General features: G+C 45.2%; 1 protein-coding gene across 26 annotated transcripts in view; it reads left to right on the top strand.

The window, feature by feature from the left end:
* Nucleotides 1-22488, top strand: part of RBFOX1 (RNA binding fox-1 homolog 1) — a 1171625-nt gene that overhangs the window by 1133735 nt on the left and 15402 nt on the right. For 10 of the 26 annotated variants that reach the window (XM_060260432.1, XM_060260436.1, XM_060260441.1 and 7 more), the window contains 2 exons: nt 12700-12870; nt 15072-15124. The exons of 9 other annotated variants lie outside the window; for them this stretch is intronic. In XM_060260432.1, coding sequence (XP_060116415.1) covers nt 12700-12870; nt 15072-15124 — 224 coding nt within the window. Of the gene's footprint in view, nt 1-12699; nt 12871-15071; nt 15125-22488 lie in introns of those variants that run through there. 7 more of the 26 variants (XM_060260451.1, XM_060260446.1, XM_060260444.1 and 4 more) reach the window with 4 other exon arrangements.

Raw genomic sequence — 22488 nt, 5'->3', positions numbered from 1 at the left:
GGTACCAACCTCATGGGACAGCAAGAGATCGCCAGAAAGGTGCGTGGAGTTTAGTTTGTCCATAATTGCAGAAGACGTAAGATGATAACTGGAATAGTTAGGTAACAAATACTGATCTCTTATATACCCGGCCTGTAGCACATGGAGAACAGCAGTGTGTCTCTTGCTGGTGAATCACTCTGTGCTCTTGCCAAATCACCTGCTTTTAAGGGGAGGTGGCGGTGGGGGGGGGGGAGAGGGGCCATTTGGCTGGGCATCAGAATTTGGCCAAATACAGCAACTTGAATGAGGGCCGCCTGTGTGGCAGCATTTCACAGCCCTCCCAAGGAGGAAGATGAAGGAAATGTTTTCCCCCCCAGTATGAGTCAGCAGGCTAGCCCGATCTGGTCAGATCTCAGAAACTAAGCAGGGTCAGTATGCAGATGGGAGACCACCAAGGAAGTCCAGTGTCACAACACTGAGGCAGGCAACGGCAAGCCACCTCTGTTCATCTCTTGCCTTGAAAACCCTACAGGGTCACCGTAAGTCAGCTGTGACCTGATGACCAAAAAAAAAAAGTTACCACCAAGTTTTACCCAAAGTAAATGTGGAAAAGGGGCGTGCACGAGGGCCTTCCTAAGATCCATGTTTGTTTTTTCCTTGTTGAACAAAGTGTTCAATCAGAACATCTCAATGCAAAAAAAAGAAGAAAAAAGAAAGAAATGCAACTTATGTAGTGAAGGGCCTTTTAATTGTCCATTACTCTGTATTTAAGAACGTCTTCAGCGGCCACCTGATTACCTTGTCAAAGTGGCTTTTAAAACATTTCGGGGCAGAAATAGGACAGCTAACCCTTAAGGTTCCCTGGGGGCTTAATGAGAAGCAACCTTTCACTGCTCAAATTTTTTTTAAAAAGGTGCCTTGGAACTTAGCCTTTCTTCCACTTGCCTTCCAATCCTGCTAAGAGAATGAAGCAGTCCTCTTTCTTCTGTTTTCACTTGTGCTCAGGCTTTCAAGTTCCTCTTCTCCCCCCCCCCCCCCCCCCCAGTTCTTGGCCTCAATTCGTGTTCAGAAATTCCCCTTTCATTTTGCACAGAATGAATTATTCTACCCGGCATGGGCAGCAGCTAGTCCTCACACTTCCACAATATTAGCCTTTCAGATCAGAGGAGAATGGAGGTCAGATGACACCTGATCCTGGAGTCCCATGAGCGACTCAGTGTATGGGATGGCACCGCTATATTTGGGGTCTGAATATCCCACTGTTGTTGGGTCACGCTCTCGGAGCCTCACAAGCATCTGTCCTTGTGATGAATAGTTCCCAACACCATCGCTAGGATGGACTGATGCATGGCCATGGCAACTGTAAGCAAATACTTCAGTGAGGCTAAACCACCGCCTTGCGAAATGTCTCTGGTCTCATCATCAAAACACTCCAGTTCTGAACTTCATCTATGGCCTGATGGAAATCTGAGAAGATGTCCATCTCAGAGCTATACCCAATTTGTTAGCTTCCAGTCTTCTGTACCAGGGTAAAGTCAAGCACCTTAGAACTCTTAGAACCGAGACGTCAACCAATCTGGTGTCACTTTTCCCCTCCCCACTTTTCCATCTGAGCATACTTTGCACTTAGGTCTGTGCACTGGTCTATCCACACTTCATAAAGGTAACTCTTGGACAATGTCCATCATCTACTCCCCTCAGTTCTGGGGGTCTGACTGAAACTGCAATAAAATTGTGTTAAACCCGCTTGAATAAGAAATAGAAGTGCAATGAGTACACCACCACCCCACCCAAGTTGTTATTTATGATAAAATATCTCAAGCGATACTGAACTCCCAAAGGTCCTCAGTATGTTATAGAATTTCTATAAACACCAGTCTTTTCCATAATCATATGTATTTTAAGTGGATTTAGATTTTGTGAGTATTATTTAGCTCTGTGGTTTTTCAGAATGCATATTTCCCCATCTGAATAAAGGGGGGCGGGTAGTTGCAAATATGTAAAATTTTAATTACCTTTCTCTCTAGGGGGAATTATAAAGCTACTATTCATAAGTAACATAGGTAAATACTACTTTACTTATATGGAACTTTATGCAAACTCTGGTTTCTCAGATTATATTTTAGTTGCAAACTGGTTGATTCAGTTTATTCACTTTGAAATGATTTTGCTTTTCCAGTTTAAAAAAAAAAATGAGTTTTGTATCTGAGTAAATTAGTTTCTTCATTCCCTGAGGATATGGAGTCCTTTGGTTCTTTCTGAATTCCAAAATGGCAAACACTTAATTAAGTTAACTTAATTCTGCCTTTAAGTTGAGGCCTGCTTCAGAACTGTGGTTTCCCCGCTTTCCCAATTTCCCCTTCCCTTGGTGTCCTCTGATACCAATTTGTGTTACTTACCTGCCCATAAATTTTACAGTGAATTGTTCCTTCACACACTACATTTTGTAATTGTTTCCACAACAATCAGGGAAATGCAAATACCACCTCTGTGTCATGCTGTAAGAACTAAAGAGACTTCCCAAATATCCTCTGGTATAACAGGAACTCTGCTAAGGGATAGTCATTTGCAGAGTTTTTAGATCTGAATAAATGAGATTCAAGGTTAAGAAAGCACAGAATAACAGTAGTTTCTGTAGAGCACTGATTGTGAAGACCTCAAGTGGTATCATTTGTCACACTTGCAAAGTGGGGCCAGAGACAAAATTTGCATAGCTAAGACACTGGAGAAATTAAGACGGCACCCAGAGACGTACTATGTCCTAAAATTAAACAGTTCTTTAGTGAAAGAACATGAAACCTTCCCCTCAAAATGGAAAAGGCAATGCAATTGAGAAATGGAGAAAGCAATGCAGTAGTTCCATCCACTACGGGGAAAAATGTATTTGGGTTCTTTTATGAAGCTTAAGAAGGTAAGTTTAATAAGGTCCAAGGAAGAGGGGGGGGAAGTAGACCATGTGCATTTTGTGTGCAGAGAAGACACACAGGTCACATGCAATCAGAATGGCGCTCTCAACAGCCGGCTACACAGCCGGGGCCATCATAGGTAATTTATTCTGCTATCCTTTTAATGTGAATGGCTGACTGTGACTTTTATGTAATGTCATATGCTCGCACAGCAGTAAAGATTAAGAGCTGGGTCATGTTACCCAGTTTGGTGAGGAAAGACATGGAATCAAACTTCTTCTGCCCCTACCCCTCCTAGGGGTACAATGAGAGGGCTTCTCCCTCTCCTTCTGTTTCCCACTCAAGAGGTTTTTCCAACCTTCTTTCAACCAAAGGAGCCCCCCCCCCCCAGTGAAAGAGGATTTTTCTAGCGAGGGTGAGTGGTGGCGTCTTGGGGGAGAATCAGAAGCAGGCGAGATTCTGCACATTTCCCCATCCAGCGGGTAATGTGTGAACCAACCCAACCGACCGAAAGCTCTCCACTATTGTTCTTTGTGGCACAGAACTAGTCTCGGCATGGCAATGGGGCGTGTTGTCATTTTATCATCGCATGATCACTTGATGTGTTGCTAGAATGTCCGTTATCGCTGTTCTCGGTTTCCGACGGATCCATCACATTGGCTCAGCGAATGGCTTGCTTGATTGAGCCCAAAGGCAGATCTCCGTCACTTTGACTGGCTGTTTCTTTAATTTCTGGTTGTGTGTTTTATCACTTGGTTTGTTACACCTCCGAGGGGAGTCAGAGAGAGAAAAAAAAATCATTTCTGGCATACGAACAAGATTGCAGAAAAGCAGGAAGGGAGGTGTGGGTATATGCTCTCGCAAAGACATACATGTTGCCTTGGAGGTTGATGGGTCTTTTCATTGATACAGGGCACTAATATGGTAAACTGTGGAGAATGTGTGTATTTGTACAGAAGCATAGTGGACAATCCCTGGATCTCTGTGCAGAAAGAGCCTATGAGTTTTCCATGCTCATTCACACACATATCTAACTATAGAGACTGTAGGATGAAGAATGAAGTAGAACAAAGAATGACTTATGACAATTCTGTGGTTCTAGAATTCTGTGCGCAGGGAAGAGGGGGGAACATAGAAATGGTTGTAACCAGCATGGGCTACATTGCTATGAAGACTGGCAATGGTTCTCAGGGATAGGAGGGCTCATCTTAAGTTGCCATCAAATTTCTAGGCATGGTTAAGATTTTGATCCACGGCTTCATATCCTGGCTCAATGGGCCCAAATTAGCCACAGTTTAAAAAGAGACCTGCGTTTGGGCCATCCTACTAACCACAGTTAGTTTAATTAAACCATGGCACAGTGGCATCGTTTTAAGTTTGAACCTAGCCTATCTCTCAAAGAACGTAGGCCCCTTACAAACATCATTGCCCCAAGGTGGCTACAAAAAACCCCACAGTGGATAGGTCAATTAAAAATTCTTAGCCATGAAAGCTAAATGGAGCATCCGCATCCCAAAGCAGCATACCTCTGAATACCAGTTGCTTGGGATCATCGCTAAGGGAGGGATGGCTATCTCCATGTACCGCCTGTGGTCTTCCTTGGGGTGTCCCGTTGGCAACTGCTCGAAACAGGTTTGCACAGTATTTCTGCATTTCGACTTTCCATGTCATTACTTAGGGGAGGGCAGGAAAGACATCTAAGAGGCTGCTTAAGATGGTTGTCGGCTTCGTTTCCTGGATGGTGCCACTTCCCTGACATACTAATTCTCTTATATGCAGGGCAGTTTCTTTTTGGTAGACTGGAGTGTTGTTGACCAATAGCTGCATCTTGTAATAAGTCCTGAAATAGTTCATTTTTTTTTTCTCTGTCCCATTTTCTATTTGGATGAATTGCTGTGAAACGTCCCCCCCCCCCCCTTACTTTGATCAAATTGGGAGCAGCGGGTTCATCCAGTACAGCTTTCTTAATATCATTTCAGGCTGCAAGTGAGGAGGTGAAGGGAAGCATGTAGCCTGCTGACGAAAAACACATTCCTTGCATGTAGAAAAGCAGAATGGTAGAGAGACGTCTAGCCTCTGGGTATGCCACCATTTGTCCGTGTGAATTAATATGTGCAGGGACGCTGCCCCTCCCCCCAGTAGGGGTGTTCAGCCCATGAAGAAGCTCCAGATTTCGATGACCAAGAAAGAGGTCTGTCTGCAGGGCTAAAGAGATCTCTACCTGAGGCTTTCGAGAACCGCTTTGGTTTGTCAGCTCTGGTCTGTGAAACACCTAGAGGTTTTGTGTGTGGAGCCTAATGAGGGCGAGTTTTGGGGAGGAGAAAGCTGTCGTTAGGGCATAATGCCAAAGAACCCACCTGGCGAAGCAGCCATTTTTCTACAGGTGAACCGATCTCTGTCACTTGGAGACCAGTTGTAATAGCGGAATCTCCAGCCATCCCTTATAGCTTGCAAAAGAACAGTGGCAGCACAATATATGAAATCCAAAAATACAACAATACAAACTATTGTGCACAAACAAACACTCTTAACTGGTGTATATAAAGTTCTATTATAATGAAATGAACAGCCTACAACAGTGGGCATACATTCATACAGTATAAATAGAAAACAACAGTCTCAAAACAATATACCAAGGAGGACCCCACACAGTCACTGAGTTTTCCAAAATGAGTACACAGACTCAAAAATAATGTTCCACAGGAGTCCCTCCGTTGTTTGTTGACTTCTGAAGGACTTCTGATTTTTGCATTGGGTAGACCAGTGCTTTGCTTCAGTAAAAGGCACCGGCTCTGCCACCTGGTGCCAAAGGGGCAAGCTTTGCCCCTCTCGCCACCATGTTGATCCTAATCTCAACATTTTACTTCTTCCCAAAGCAATGAATAACAGTCACTCGCTTCCATGGGAGAAAGTAAAGGCTTATGGTCAAGGACTGTGCTGGGGCTGAGGGCAGGGCAGTGTTTAAATTCCATTTGTTTAAATGCCAGTTGTAATTTAAGAAAGGGCCGGTGTGTTGGTTTTAAGAATTCTAGTTGGGTTCCATTCTCATTTTTATTAAGATCGGATGTGATGCCTGCCTGTTATTTTCTGTGCATGGAACATGGCATATTTTCCCGAGTGGATGTTTTGTCACCAAACGGTGTCAAAAATAGCAGGAAACCTAGTCCACCCTCTCGCCTAAAGAACCGTCAGGTTTCAAACGAATTGGTCAAAGTTGTATTGAGTTTACAGCCTCTTACCTAAGGCATTCCCCCAACCAACATCTCTGCATAGTACAAAAAGACGCAAAACGTCTCCCAGTTTCCTGGAGTAGCTTTTCTTTTTCTTTTTAATGAGACTTAGTCGCTGCATGTGTAAAGCAGTCCTTTCAGGGTGTCTTTCTAGGGAAACACAGCAACAGAGAGCTAGAAGGGGTCTCAAGGGTCGTCTGGTTCAGCCCCCTGCATAACACAGGGAATTCACAAAACTAATAGTTCTTCCGATCACAACTACTTGCCTCGCCTGCTTGCCCGCTTGCCCTGCTGATCGCATTGCAGGGGGAAAAGATCCTACCCGGGGCTTCTTTTGTAGGGGGAAAAAACAGCAGGCGCGCCCCTGTGCCTTCCCAGTGCTGAAGCCATCTGAGTGGCATTTAAAGATACATCCCTGCATCTTCTCCAGCATGCCAGACGGATCCCTGGCCAGCCCAGTTGGAGCTCTGCTCCTGTGTGCTCCTGCCCCCCAAAAGCCCTGATCCTACTGATCCAACATAAGCAACACAAAATGCACTGTTACCTAGGGCTATTCTTCTGGAAAAAGGGGTGCCAGAACTCTCAAGAGGGAAATGAAGGAAAAACACAACGATCCCTCTCATAAACTTTTAAACATTTCCCCCCCGATAGTTTTGATTCCGCAAAGAGATTCTGGAACTCTGTTCCGCGGTGTTCCTCCAGAAGAAAAGCCCGGCTGTTACCCCAGATCTCAAATTCATCTCCGAAGCAGGTAGAAAACTGAAGGCAAACCGGGAAAGCCAACAAACAAAGGGAGGAGGGAAAGCAACAATGGAAAACAAGAAGCCAACTTACTGGAAGCAAAAAAAGGAAAGATGGAAGATTATAGCAAACCAAATATTAAGCTCTGCAGCACCCACAGCAATGAAAACAATACCTCTCCAAAAGTCCCCTATAGCAACCAGTTATGCCCCCCCCCCTTACTATTGCTCCCCTGGGGGGAGAGGACAGAGGAAAGGCTACCTAGTAATAATTCTAGGTTAATCAGAGCAGTATATCAAGAGGTGCCATCCTTGCAGGATCCAGCCAGCCAAAGTCTACCATAATTCAAGCAAGGCATCCCTCCCAAGATGCCCAGAGCAGTAAGCAAACACATGGCACAAAATGGCCACGGTAACAGGCAGCTACAGTTTGAAATATCCCTCCCCTCCAAGAAAGACTATGATTGGCCAAGGAAACTTATCTAGTTAGTCCGAAGGCTGAGATGGGCTGGGAGGATTTTGGGTTTCCAGGGAACGGGGCGACACTTTTGGTTTTTTAAGGGGGGGGGGGGGCGGGGAGACAGGCAGGTGCTGTTAAATTCCTGACATTTAAGTCACAATGTTAAGAGATGTGGGAGTCATTCATGGGAATTTTTGACTGCCTCAAATATAGCCTACCCAATCCAATGCCAGGCGAACCGGACAGGTTTTAGGGTCAGCAGTATCTGGATTACATACCCCTAAGTGGAGGGCAAATCCGTTCCCTACATCCAGTGGTACTCATGTCCTCAGCTATGCCCCATATCAATTAACTTAAAAAAAAATTACAGCATTAGAGTTCTCTTTCTTAAATCAACCTAGCAGTCAGGCTCTGGTCTGACTAAACCTTATGCTGGGGGGGGGGGGGGGGGCGGTGGTGGAATTATTAGCATTTAAGATGCCTCCAAACGGATGTTTGCTTGTATTTGTATTTAAATGGAGGGTTCCAGATACATACACCAAACGGAAGCCCATTTACTTACTCTCCAAAGAAAGTCATCTTGTTTTGGATTTTGCTTTTTGGTCACAGCCGCGTATGACCAAACGTTGGAGGTCAGGTTATCGAATTTTTGGAAACTCGTATGTGTTTTGAAATTGGGAAACAAGCACCCAGTTTGGGAACCTAACAATAAACTGTTGGATTGGTTTCTGTGCAAGATCATAGCGATGTGCAATGTTTATTTAGCTACTTAAGACCTCATTTAGCTACTGAAGACATAAGAGTGGACTAGGGTCACCACCAGCTTCAGGTTGAGAAATACTTGGAGAATTTTTTTTGGGGGGGGGGGTGGAATTTGAGGAGGGTGGGGTTTGGGGAAGGGCTTCATTGGGTATAATGCCATAAAGTCCACTGTCCAAAGTGACCATTTTCTCCAGGGGAACTGATCTTGGCCATCTGGAGATCAACTGTAGCAGCAGGAGATCTCCAGCCACCATCTGGAGGTTAGCAACCCTAGGATGAACAACAGAAAGGGGTGGGGGGTGTTCTTTTCTAGACCATTTTAATTATTGCAAAACCCAAGAACATAAGAAGTCGCAGGCCAATCTAAATAGCCCCCAATATTGAAATGACAGATTTGGAGCCACAAGACAGAGAGGTTTCCAAACAGCTCTTTTCCATCGGTTATAGTAGAGAATCCTACAAAGCCAACCATTAATGTTGTTAGAATGCGCAGTAATAAAGCATTTGAAGGGTTTTCTCCCCCAAGGCATCAAAACATAAGTTAATTCAGCAAAATTGCTAGTCAGGAATATATGTCAGGCATTATCCTTATAGACCTGGAATGGCCACCAAGAGAGACTGCCAAATCATCGTTTGTGTAAATGGACGCCGTTTGCTGTGTTGTGATTTGGCAACGAAATCAGATCTTGTTCTGAGGCTCTTAACAGAAAAAGGAAAAGAAATAAATCTGATTTTTTTTTTAATAATACGATTCTGCATACACACACAATAGTATTTTGAGTTGGGGGGACCCATTTCTTTTCCTGCCTCAGAGATATATGCTGTATGCGTTCGAGCTCTTTTGAGGACATCTCACAAGGATTTGAATAGCTATCATGTAAAGAGTGTTATCTTGGACATACAGCCAATGAGAGAATTGTCTGCGTGTCCCCATATCCTATAGACATGTGGTTGTGACACGTGATTGTCTCTGTATGCGGAACTCCGTTTGTGATGAATGTTCAGCGGTGTGTTACCATGAGGCTGTAAACACGCAACTGTCCTGTATACCCAAGATAAGATATTCTGTAAGACAGGGATCAAAAGGCAGAAGCAAACGCCAGGGTATGCATGGGGAACACTTCACAAGTGGCAGAGAGCATGTGCTTTTTTCTCTCATCTGCATGCACTTTTTTTTTTTATCATGTGCTGTGCAATAAATTATCCATCCAACAACAGACGGAGTGCATTTCCCCCATAACTCACATCACAGATCTTTTTTCACCTAACTGTGCAAGCTAGTATATTGGTTCTTGAATGCATGTTTATTACTGAATGGCTCAAATAGCAGAGACCAAAGGCATTGCGGGGCCCACATGTCCATGTTTGGATCTCTTGAAGCCTAATTTAAAATTTACAGCAGGCAAAAGCTAAGTCTGATCCAGGACTACATTGCTGAAGCGTGGAAGGAATTAACATTCTCCTCGCGCTGTTTCTCCAAGGAAGAGCTCCGAGAAAGGTCTAGGTTCGCGCACTTCCCATTGAAGCTCTGTGGTTGATTTGGGGCCAGTAACAAAGTAACCTACCTCATGGGATTGCAAGGAAGGTGAAAACAGGAAGAACCAATAGTGTACTTCTTTGAGATCGTTGGGAGGAAGGCAGAGAGACAAGCCAAACAAGAACAAACAAGGCAGAAACTCCCCCATATGCTATTAAACATGGGTACCGTAAAGGTACTAAAAGCCCCGTGGTGCAGAGAGGTAAGCTGCAGTACTGCAATCCAAGCTCTGCTCCTGACCTGAGTTTGATACCAGCAGAAACTGGGTTCAGGTAGCCAGCTCAAGGCTGAATCGGCCTTCCATCCTTTCGAGGTTGGTAAAATGAGCACCCAGCTTGCTGGGGGTAAAGTGTAGATAACCGGGGAAGGCGATGGCAAATCACCCCATAAAAAGGCTGCTGTGAAAACGTCATGATGCGACGTCACCCCAGAGTTGGAAACGACTGGTGCTTGCACATTGTAAAGGTGTCTGATGATGGCTGTCTGTGTGACTGCATGGTTTCTCCCAGGGACATCGCCTCCCGATTCAGATTCTACCACCCCACCCAAAAAACATGGCCTCTTTTAGGTAATGAATCCCCAACCTCACAATGTTTATTGCAGAGCTAAAACTGTTCCGATGACCCAGTGGCACCAATGTGGAATCTCTTCACAGATGCAGCTATGACTTGGCTGCATAGGTGTCAATGGCTTTTGCAACAGACTGATGGGAACCAGAAGTGCATAGTGTTCGCCATCCAAATTGGGAGGAGGGGAGAGATATGAGGCAGAGAGTAGCAGAAATAAAAATGAATAAATACAGCTATGGAAGAGCTGAGCTTGGAAGAAAGCAAAACTCCACACCCTTTTCTACTGCAAATGTAATGCATAACAACATGAGCCTGGATTTTACAAAGATTTGCATTCCCAGGTAGCATCTTCTGCAGTCACCGGACATTACCTCTTGGTAGCACCTGAAGAAAAACTTACCTAGAAAGGACAGCAGGCTGTAGTTGAAATCCAACTCGTTTCGCTGCGGGCAGGACTCTGACTGAGATCCATCTTTGCTATAAAGGGCTCCATCTAATCTTGCCTCTAAGAGCTCCGTGGCACAGAGTGGTGAAGCTGCAGTACTGCAGTCCTAAGCTCTGCTCACGACCCGAGTTCGATCCCGGCGGAAGCTGGTTTCAGGTAGCTGGCTCGGGTTGACTCAGCCTTCCATCCTTCCGAGGTTGGTAAAATGAGTCCCCAGCTTGCTGGGGGGGGAAGTGTAGATGACTGGGGAAGGCAATGGCAAACCACCCCGTAAAAAGTCTGCCGTGAAAACCTTGCGAAAGCAACGTCGCCCCAGAGTCGGAAACGACTGGTGCTTGCACAGGGGATTACCTTTTTTTTTTAATCGTGTCTAGCATGATTTTCTGCAGGAAATCATGCTAGGCTTGATGGGAACATAGTTCTAGCAGCCTCCCCAACTGGATCAGAAGGCTGAGAAAATGACACTTCCTATCGGCCACATCTAAATTCCGAGCGTCCAGTTCCTGTGTGGTGGTGAATGCGGTGATGCAAATCCACTCAAAATAATAGCAATTTTTGAACTGTGAACAAATCACCTCTGTAAGCGTATAAGGGCACTTGAGCCAAGAAGAGAAGAAGATATTGGATTTATACCCCACCATTCACTCTGAATCTCAGAGCGGCTTACAATCTCCTTTACCTTCCTCCCCCACAACAGACACCCTGTGAGGTGGGTGGGGCCAAGAGAGCTCTCCCAGAAGCTGCCCTTTCAAGAACAGCTCTGCGAGAGCTATGACTGACCCAGCTGCGAGCGGAGGAGTGAGGAATCAAACCCAGTTCTCCTAGATAAGAGTCCGCACACTTAACCACGACACCAAACTGGCTCTCAAGAGCAGAGTAAGCTGATTTTTGAACCCTTTTTTTGGCCAGGATTTCAGCACCACTACTCAGTTACAGTCCTACCATTGCAGAGTAGGTCCTATAGCTGAGATCCCCCCAGTGGGTGACCTTTCTCAGATGAAAGCCCTCTTCCTGGAAGAGGTCACCACAGTGGAAGTAACTCCCAATAGCTGTTGAGGTGCAAAGTAGCATTGGAACCTAACACAAAGAGCATTTCGTGTCCACCCAGTTAAGAGTGTTTGCTCCAGAGCTTTGGCTGTTGCTCTGCAGAATCAGTGATCCACCCAACCTTCCCAGATTTGCCGGTTCTCAAACAGAGGAGTGGGACCAGTATTGTCAAGCAGCTGAACTCGGTTGCTTCACAAGTTGTGCAGACCTGGCTGATGCGATGACCGTGATTTCGCTTCAAAATTATCTATTCTTCCCCACCACACCTGAACATTTGTCCTGAGGGTAATTGGGTTTTCAATTTAGTTTCTTGGGAGACAAGGAGTGTTAGATTTCTGGTGGTTTTCAGTGAAAGAACTTGATGTGGCTACTACGTTTTGTACTCCCAACAAGCTTCAGATGTAGCTCGGTCTAACAGCGGCTGAGTGTCCCAAGGTCAACGGCTGAGCTTCATGACATCTAATCATTATTCCTTAGTGTCTCTGAAAAGATCCCGTACTGTACCGCTACAGACTGCAGAAGGGAAGTTATGTAATGCTTTTCTTTCACAGTAGAAAACACCTTATGTTGAATCAGGTCATCTGGCTCAGTGCTCTAACTAGTTCGGAGCTCTCGGGGGTCTTTCAGCTGGGGATGGAACCTGTGTCCCTCCCAAGATTCCACAGTCTCTCTTCCACGATCCCATAGCTGTTGTTTCCTAGGCTCACTGGTACATTACATGCTTTGCGCCCAGAAGCCCCAGGTACAACCTCTGTCATCTCTAGTTTTAAAAGATTTTTGAGGCAAAATCGTGAAAAGCCATTCAACCTGTCATGGAGAGGCATGGCTGAGTAACATGATCCAACCGGTCTCATGCGGTCTAAGACAGCTGCGTGAGTGGAGGGGAAACAGGGCAGTCATGTTGTCAGCATAGCCACTGGCGGATGTAAGTACTGAATCTGCAGCTTCACTTGATGGTGGAGCCATGCTAGAATAACTTGAGGATCTAGCAGGATTCATTGTGGTTTCATCATGATTTCAGCAGCTCCTGTGACGCTGTATGCCTCAGCACGCATGTGAAGAAGCCTCCTGCACCAATGTGGCATGATGACATCGTTGCGCCAGGCTGGTGTAATGGGCATGTGCAGCAAGGCCTATTGCATCACAGACCTCTCCAGAGTTGCCGGAATGCCCTAGAACATGCTGGATTCCAGTAAGTGTGCCAGCAGAACTGGGGTCTTGAGAGAAAAGGAGCCTTTCTTTCTCCCTGATGATTTTTTTTTTTCCAGAACGGAGCTGAGTGGTTCCATTCTGCTCTGGCCATTGAGAAGCATGCGGGGCAACCGTGAAGCAATCGCGTGCATATTGCAGTGTGTTTGTACGGGAGAGGAGAACTAGGGGCGGGAGGGGCATTGTCCGTAATCCAGATTGCTGTTTGCTGCACTATGAAATGACTAGCTGTTTGCCACTCGCTCTGTGAAGTGCTGAGGTCTAAGCATGTACGGCGAAGCGTTCTTGCGATTCTTTGCCACGTAGCTAGCGATAAGAGATGCAAGTTTTGCCACCAGCCAAGACATTATCCTTGCCATGTTCATCGGCTTGTACCACATTGAGCAGGCGCTAGGAATGCTTACATTGGACATTCATCTTCCAGTTATGTGCTGCAGACGTCACTGTTGATCTGGCAATACTTTGGCCTCCAAATTGGCCCAAGGGCAAGAGAGCGGGGTCGAAATTCTAGGACAGCGAGCAGAGGGATGCATTGTTCCAGCTTCTAAACTGAACGTAAAGTCTGTTAAACCAAAGTACTTGGGTTTGGTTAATTGTGAGAGAGTTCTCGCCCCTCTCACATGTGGGCAATTGTCACCCGATAGCCCTGCCATTTCTAATTTCGATTTCATGTGCTGGCTCCATCAACAGCCTTGCTTTTGAATCAGTACCCATCGACGGAAGCACAAATCTAGTTTGTGCCTGGTGCAACCAGGAGCACACTGGTCTCCTGTTACCTGGTTTCAACCTGAACACTGCAGGATCAAATGCGGTAAAAATTGTACTGCGATAGCACCGCATCTGCAGGCAGGGTGGCGATACAACAGGGTCGTGTGTGCACTGGACCTGTGAAATGCAGCCTGAAACTGTTCCATATGCATCTGAAATACCAACAGAGCCCAGCGTGATGTCGACACAGTCAGCAGCGGCTGTTCCACCTCCATAACTTATTTCAACGCCAGCAAGTTTCATAAGGCCGCTTGGGAGACAACTTCCCAAAATCGCAAATTGACAATCAAAGTACTTTGGCTTAATGAGACAAAGGATCTTGGTGCCAGCCACTTACCAACCCACCTGGCCAGCCCCTTGCCTGCCATTTTAACAGCTTTAACAGAGCATGAGATTGGCTTTCTTGTCGTCGTCGTCGTGGTTGCTGTCGCTGCTGTGGTGGCCCAAAACCGACCCCTACGCCCTGAGCTCTGCTATTGTTGCTCCTGCTGCGCAACCTCTTGTTTGTGCCATGGTGCTTGTGCAGTATTTCACTGAGCTGTTGTGCATGGTTGCGTTTGTGTGTGCCCTTCGGGGGGCACACTTTACTTCTGCCAGCCTTCCAATGGAATGATTGCATGAGTAAACGAGGCATGATAAACTGAACCAGAATGGATATTATATATATATATATATAATTTCTCCTACTCAAAAAGTTAAAAATGTCTTAGTCTTTTTTTTTTCCCCTCACTCTTTTAGAGGGCGGGAGAAAGCTCTTGGGCAAGAGAAGGCTTTTAATATTACGGTAGCTTCATAAAATGTCCCAGGATCAGTGCTGAAATGTCGTATCAGGATACACTATGTCATAAATGTGCTTTTGAAAAATTGCAGGAAAATATTTATCCCCATGTTGGCATCAGGCTAGGAACACTAAAAGCCCTCAGGTTTGCTTTTTAATTTTTTTTTAAAACGAACACCTTTATTCTTTGTCTTTTTAAAAAAATCAATACTTTCACTAGGTAATTTCCCCTCCCCTTTGTAATAAAGGGTGTCTTTTTAACCAACCTTCATTTTTTTTTCAGCTGTGTAACAGTGGCTTCATTTTTGTTGTTGTTAAGGGAGCTTCAGTCATTTTTGAAACATTATTTTTAGCATGAGATCTTTGTTGACACACAACACAGCTCCCAGTGCCAGAATCTGTATATAGTCCGTATTTCAGTGTCACCGTTTTGCCATTGAAAGGATCCCAGCATGTCTACCTGTCGTGATCCTTAGAAATTTTTTGAGTAACAGAAAGTGTCAGTGCGCCTTTTCTTGCCACATTCATTAAAATTAAGCACCTCCCCCTCGAAACCCACCCGTAGACGTAAAGTCAATCAGCAGCTAGCACCTTTCCCAGTCAGCAAGCAGTATTGTGAATTTTATCTTCTCTTGCAGAAATCAATTCGTCTTCGTTGCAACAGATGAAATTTCTTGTAACACCTCTGCAGGTAACAATCATTGATACTTCTTGATGCATCCATCCGAGTCTCAATATCCTTTTACACATGCCGCAGTTAATCACTAGAGAAGGCCTCGTAAAGCCCATAAGATAAATCTTTGAATAGCTTTCCGCGGTTGCAGCTCAAAGCCTCGGAGTAGGGAATGCATTAGGGGATTCTGCTGACGTTGCTGTTTTGTTTCACAATTACGTGATCTAGGGAAGCAATAGCTATTTGAAGTTTCTTTTCTTTTTTTGGGGTGGGGGGGGTGTGTTCAGTAGGGAGAGAGAAAGAAAATGTGTCTATAGAAGAGGATTAAAGCCCCTGGGTCCCATCCAGTAAAAAGGAGTCTCATTGAATCAGTAGGGTTTCAGTTAGTCCCAATGACAACCATTTTTTTTTCTTTTATTGTGTGGCTGTAATGCAAATGTAATCCCACTCTGCCTCTGAGGAGTTCAGGGTGGTGCCCATGGTACTTTCCTCCTCTGCTGATCCTCACAAGGGTTGTTAGGCCAAGACAAAGTTACTTAGAGAGCTTGAGAGAGGTTGGGGATTTGAATCTTGTTTCCCCCAGTCCTGGTGGGTGTTTGACTCAAGCCACTAAACTACACTGGCATCAGCTGAGCTGTCTTCTTGTGGCAGTCACTCCAAGTCTGTAGAAAGACATCACATAATAGGTAAATAACCCAGAAGGTGCGGTTGGTTTGTCAGTCTCCCAAGGCCATCAACTATAGACCGATTCAGAAGTCATAATTGCAAGTGTTTAAAGGAGAAAAAATCAACTACCTTTAAGTAACTCGTGCAAAGAACGCTTAAGCTACTCGTTAAAGCCAGGAGAGCTATCAAAAACTGTTTTGAGGTTGCACTGACCCTCCTGGTGTTGATTTATCACAATGAAGTTCTCCCTAATGATTGTGGGGAGCGATGCACGCCTCTCCTTGCCCCGTAATAGTAGAATTTGGGAAGGTTTACCTTGTGAAACTGCTCAGCAGTAGGTTCAAGACAGAGAAAAGGAAGTAGCACTCACCCAAGGACTAGCTGACTTGTACTGCCATAAGAGGTGCTGGCCAACTAATGGCTCGGATAAATTTATGGACGATATCATTGGCTGTTGATCGAGATAGCCAAATGGGATCATCGGGTTCAGGGGCAGAGGGGGAGCAGGTAGGTGGAGAGGGCTGCTAGCTACATGGGTCTCCCCACAACATCTGTCCAGCCACTGCTAGAAACCGCGTGCTTTGACTAGATGGTCTCATTCAGCATCGCTATTCCTATGTTCTAGTCATAAAGGACACTGTGAGGTCTTAGTCAGCAGTGTGGATTGTTCCTGGGAGGACTTTGGTGGTTTGTTTTGGAGGGGGGGGGGTTGGGAGGGGTGGAGCATGCAGTATTTTGAAGAGATAGCAGACTTGCTGTGTAAGCATGACATTGAGTTTTCTGTGGTCGCATTCTGCAATCAAAGTCCGCTTCAAATGCTTTCAGGGACAGGAAGCTTCCCCTCTGCTTCGATTTATTTATAATGCAGAATCAACCAAATTTTACATGATTATCATTGACACTGATCACCTGCCCTGATACCCAAAAGCCTCAGGGTCTTGTTTTTGGGTTGTTTTGTCCTGGGAAGTTGGTGAGAGTTCTGTTAAAGGTCCACAGAAGTTTGAACTGCTGGTGCCTTTACTGTGGGTACTTGACTGCCAGAATTTGCATTGCACGGGCTCCCGCTGCAGTCGAGTTTGCTCTTGATCGGGTTGTATTTCAGTGCTAAATTACTGCTGGGAGTATTTTACTGCTGTTCCCTTCAGGCTTCTTGAAAGAGATGGTGCACAGGGTAGAGAGTAATTACGACTCTCCTTCAGGGCAGAAATAGTTGGGCAGTGTCCTTTTCAGTGGCAGAATCACCCGGACTCCTTTTGTTCAAGCAAAGGAAGAGCCAGCAGTCAACGCTGAGACAAGGACTCTGGAGCAATATGTGATGAGTCAGGAAGGGAAGCACAATGAAGATCACCTGGGAGTTTTAGAAGGTGTTTATGGAGGCAGAGCTCATTGGAAAGGGAACTGGCACTTACTTGGTAGTGCTTGAGTCTTATTGAGCCTGCGATCAAATGCCTCTTGGTATCAGTTGCTTCCTGTTTGTAGGATCAACATCTATGGACCAATTCTAGGGATATCCCCCACGGTCTTGCTCTAAGAGGACTGAGGTCTGGTCTGAAGCAGTAAGACACATTTACAGAAGAAAAAGAAGAAGACCTTAGATTTAACACCCCACCCTTCTCTCTGAATCAGAATCTCAGAGCGGCTTACAATCTCCTTTATCTTCTTCCCCCACAACAGACACCCTGTGAGGTGGATGGGGCTGAGAGAGCTCTCACAGCAGCTGCCCTTTCAAGGACAAACTCTGCGAGAGCTATGCTAACCCAAGGCCATTCCAGCAGCTACATGTGGTGGAGTGGGGAATCAAACCCTGTTCTACCAGATAAGAGCCCACACACTTAAACCCTACACCAAACTGGCTCTCTTTTACTCCCTTTCACAATGACCAGTTCACTTTTCTACTCACAGGTTATTGCAGGTGTCTGTAGCAAGAGCGCTCGAAGCTTGCCTGTTGTGATTTTGGCAGATTTGCTCACATTAGAAAGCAGATGAGTAATTCGGTCGACGTGTTTTAATTGGGTAGATCAATCAAGTAATGCTTTAGTTGCTTAATCAGCAGGAACCTATTCTGATTCGTCAGGGACATATTTGGGGGGTTTCGCAGTTTGCTTTGCTTCTGTTGTGTTGCTGTAATGGAAACTGAAAGCTCACATTTGGAAGATGGTCTGTGCTTCTGCCAGCAAATGGGAGACTGAGTTCAATACGTTGTTGATAGACTGTATCAAACTTAAATATTTCCAAAAATATTGAGTGTATAAGACAAAAGTTCATTTACCTTTAAAAAGGGGCATGATTAATTAAAATTCTTAATAAGTAGCTAGCCATATGGGAAGAACAGGATGCAGTATTTTACTCTTGATTTCAGATAAAAGTAGGATTAGTTTTATCAGGTTAGTGAACACACACACACAACACTGTTGCATTCCAGTTCTCCTCTAATTCCGGATAGAGCAGGGGAATTTCTGAAACCAGTTCTATAATGGGGAGATCAGCTATTTGTTTCTGTTGTCTGCTTCTTTACTTCAGTTACATCTTTGCTACCCCCTCCCAGCAAGGTACTCATGGTACCAATGCACACTTGTAGAAGCAGCTGGAATATGCAGCAAACCACCATAAACACACTGCACTTTACAAAGTGGGGGGGAAACTGAACATTGGAGGATTCCTAATGCACCAATTCTGCTTCAAAAATACTCCAGAGTTCAGGGGGAAATTAAGAGGAGAAAAGCCTAGAAATATTGTTACAGGTTCTCTCTCCTCTTTCAACTTCTGGTCACTCTTGTTATTTATAAGACCTTACTAGCAACTCATTTACAGTTATTTCTGCCTTACACTGAGATATCCCATTCCTTTCCCCCACTTCCTTTTTATATTTTCCTATCCTGTTTCTGATTTTGCTTTACCCTGTGATTTGTTTTGTCCTTTGTGGATTAGACCGTATGACTTCTGCTTTGCTTTGTCTTTTGTGGATTAGACTGTACAATTTCTGCCCTACCAAAAGGGCAAAGCAACAGTTGTGAGGTTGTGGATTTTAGTAAAGCATCGTTATGCTGAATGCATCTACGGTGTTCAGGACGATGGCCGAAATTTCAGGATTCAGAGTACCAGCAACTGTGTTGATAACAACCAAAAAAGCTTGCTTGTGTGGTTTTTGTTTTGGTATGCTTTAAGCACGTGCAGATTTGAGTGAGTTGGGGGGGGGGGCGTGTTTGTGTGCGTATTGTTCCCATCATAGGTATGTACGTCCACAGCACCAATCAGTGAGAAATTCCTGCATTAAAATATATACAAATAGCAGTGACTGAAGAGATTCAGCCAGAAGCATAAAAGAGACAGAAGTAATTGTTTCGGCTTTATCATGAACCATCGTCTCAGGCTAAATCCAAGGTCATGGGGTGGGGGCCGAGTACAGAACGAAGGTCCTTTCCTGTGGGGAGCTCAAATAACTCAGCAATAGAATAATTATTTATTTAGCAGATTACGTTTTTAACCTACCTCTCAGCCAAGACTACACTGAATGTTGAGCAATTTTAAAATTCTTATTAATTAGCATATTTCAGGGCTTCAAAATCAGCCCCCCCCCCCCAGTCGTTGGCAAGAGTTTTGTTTCATTTCCCTGTGGCTTCAACCCTAAAGGCCCATTTTGCAATGAAAAGACAGGTGCTATCCCTCCAAGTTGTACTGGGAGGAGACAGAGGAGAAGAAAATATCTTGGGTACCTGGAGGATGTCTGGTTCTACTGATGCCATATTTAATACCTTGATTTTCCTCCCCATGGGGGGAAAAAAAAAGCCCAGCTAGTATATTAATGTTTTGGCACTGAAATGTCTACAATATATGTAGCAATTAAATTACCTTTAAAATATTTTTATCACTACTGTAAAGAGTTGTGTATAGCTTATATGGGACTTGACTTGCTTAAAAAAAAAAGAAAAGAAAAGCCATTGCAGGTTAGTTGTTAAATTGTGCCTCTTATCCTATGGGGCGGCAGATGAAGGGGAAAAAACCCACCAATCCAGTAAACGCTTGGATTATCCTCTCTTCTTGCATAGTTGGAAGTTTGATTAATCCTTCTCTCTCACCCAGCAAGAAACACTGGCAGACTCTGGCATTATCTCTTTGACAGCTTGCCTCTCTGCCGCTCACAGTTCTAGGTCAGTTCGCATGGCTAGTCAAACGTGACGACTTGACAAGATTAAGGCAAGACCGGGGTTCTGCAATTTGTAAATGGAGGTGGGGGAGAGGGGATTGCACTCCGAAGCACCGTGGATGACAAAACAGCGCAAGGGGCGGAGGAGGGGGATGACTTGGGCCACGTTCAGACACGACCGTGGGTCTCTGGGGAATGATGCCAGACTCAAACACGAGCGTGGGTTGCTGCGCAACGTGGAATCTTTAGATGATGCAGCTATCCAGCTCGCAAAACGTATTTAATAAAGAAGCAGAAAGCAGGTTTATGTGTGTGGGTCTATATCCCGCCCCCGGCAAGCCTGTACAACTTGATTGGAGGCAACTGGACGTCCTTGTGGCACCATGTGGACTCCATGAAAGATACAGAGCAAGCTAGAAAGAAAAGCTGTACATAGGAAGCCACTGCTTCCAGCTTGCTTTAGACTTTTCTTGTCCTCCACCTGCCTGTAACTAGAGACAGTGTGGAGATTGGGGTTGGCTGGGGCTTCCCAAGGATAATAGAGTTCCCCTCTCCAACAAGGACTAGATGTACCTCCCCCCTTCCCCTGACCAGAGATGGCGATCTCTCTCTCTCTCTCTCTCTCTCTCTCTCTCTCTCGGTCCCTCTCTCCAGAGAGGTTGATCTGCCTTGATAGAGAGGGGGAGAAGGAAGTCTCCCTCTCCAGACAGAGAGATTAGAAATCTCAATGGATTTCAGATCTCCTGGAGAAGAGGTCACCTCCCCACAGGGGTCCAAACGCCACCTTGAGAGAGATCCGGGTGGGCAGCCGCATTGATCTGAAGCAACAGAACAAAGTTGGAGTCCAGTACCATCTTTAAGACCAACATGGTTTTATTTTGAATGTAAGCTTGAGTGTGCTAAAAGCACACTTCATCAGGCATTCTCAATAAAACTTTGTTGGTCTTAAAGGTGCTACTGGACTCCAACTTCGTTCTGTTACCTTGGGAGAGAGTGAGAAGTTTTTCCCAAGGTGGTGTGTGTTCTCTCTCTCACACACACACACACACAAACACTTTGCCGAGAACTTCCGCTGCCCCTTTCCAGGGGGTTCAGAATGGCACCTCAGGAGGTGTAAAGTCCTAAAAGGGAAGCAGCAATTCAGGAGCCTTTAGATGATAACCCCAATGTTAGCAGAAGAAACCCAATAACCAGGCAGCCAAGGAACCGCCGTAATTTGGCCTGGGACCTGCCTACCTGAAGGACCGTCTCTCCCCACATGTTCCCCAGAGAGTACTGAGGTCGGGAACTCAAAATCTTCTCACTATCCCTGGGCCAAAAGAAGCCCGCTTAAAATCCACCAGAGATAGGGCTTTCTCTGTTATGGCCCCTACATGGTGGAATCAGCTGCCGGAGGAGGTGAGGGCCCTGCGGGACCTTGTTCAGTTCCGCAGGGCCTGTAAGACGACCCTCTTCCGGCTAGCTTACACCTAGCTAAGATGAGAAACTCAATGTAGCTTGCCAGACTCCTGTTTTATATATATATTTTTGGAATGTTTACTGGTTTTTAAGGTTTTAACTGTTTTAAATGTTTAACTGTTTATTTAAATATTGTCTAATCTTATGTTTGACTAATTGTTGGGAGCCGCCCTGAGCCACTTGTGGGAAGGGCGGGATATAAATCTTAAATAAATAAAAAATAAAAATAAATGTTCAGTCCCCATTCCCGGGTTCCATAGCTCGCCCCTCCGTTCCCGCGGTGCTAACCTTGCAAGCTTCTCAAGTTTCATGTCATGTAAGGGCATGTTTTAAAATTAGCATTTAAAAAGAAGGGAGCCCCGCTTGCTTTCAGCATGCACTGACGCTGTCCCTTTTCCTCCATGGAAATGAAATTTATTAATCATAATAAACCCATCACATTCTGAAGGTAGAGGTCACCCCGAGGAGAAGAAGAAGGGGGAAAAAAAGCCTGCTCATCAAGTGAAAATCTTAATGCAGATTCTCAGATAAAATCTGTGCGTGCTTTCTTTGGAATACGCCTTCCTCCATGCATGAGTATCTTTGTGTCTGAGGGGAGGATCTGGTTGAATCCTACCACCTTCTGAAGTTTTGCTGTCCTGTATGGGTTTAAGCCAACCTCCTTGCTGAATACGGACATTCAGGAACTGTGATCCTCTTCCCCCCAGTTTTTTCCTCCTAACCTGGCTTGGAAGTCTCACTTATATAACACCCTGCCCCTTGGTCCCTGACCCCAGGCCAAGCAGGAAACAGAAAACAAAGGAAACTGGCACTCCTCGTTAGGCTAAAAGTGGCTTGAAAAAATCCTTAAAAGGGTTGTGTGTGATTGTGTGTGTGCATATGCACACACGTCGTGAACCACCTGGGCATACTACAGTAAGGCACCCAAGGGGAAAAGGGCGCTGGAATGCACCCGCTAATGAATGCCCAACTCCCACCAAATAGTCCTGAATTCTGCTAAAGTACAGGCAGGAGAGATCAACTTCAGGATGACCAAGATAAGGGAAGAAAGAGCAAGAGTTCAGGAGCACCTTAAAGACTAGCCAAATTTTTGGCAGGGGATGAGCTTTCAGGA

Source organism: Heteronotia binoei, chromosome 20 (assembly GCF_032191835.1).
Source record: "Heteronotia binoei isolate CCM8104 ecotype False Entrance Well chromosome 20, APGP_CSIRO_Hbin_v1, whole genome shotgun sequence".
NCBI lineage: Eukaryota > Metazoa > Chordata > Lepidosauria > Squamata > Gekkonidae > Heteronotia > Heteronotia binoei.
This window is presented reverse-complemented; position numbering and strand designations above follow the sequence as displayed.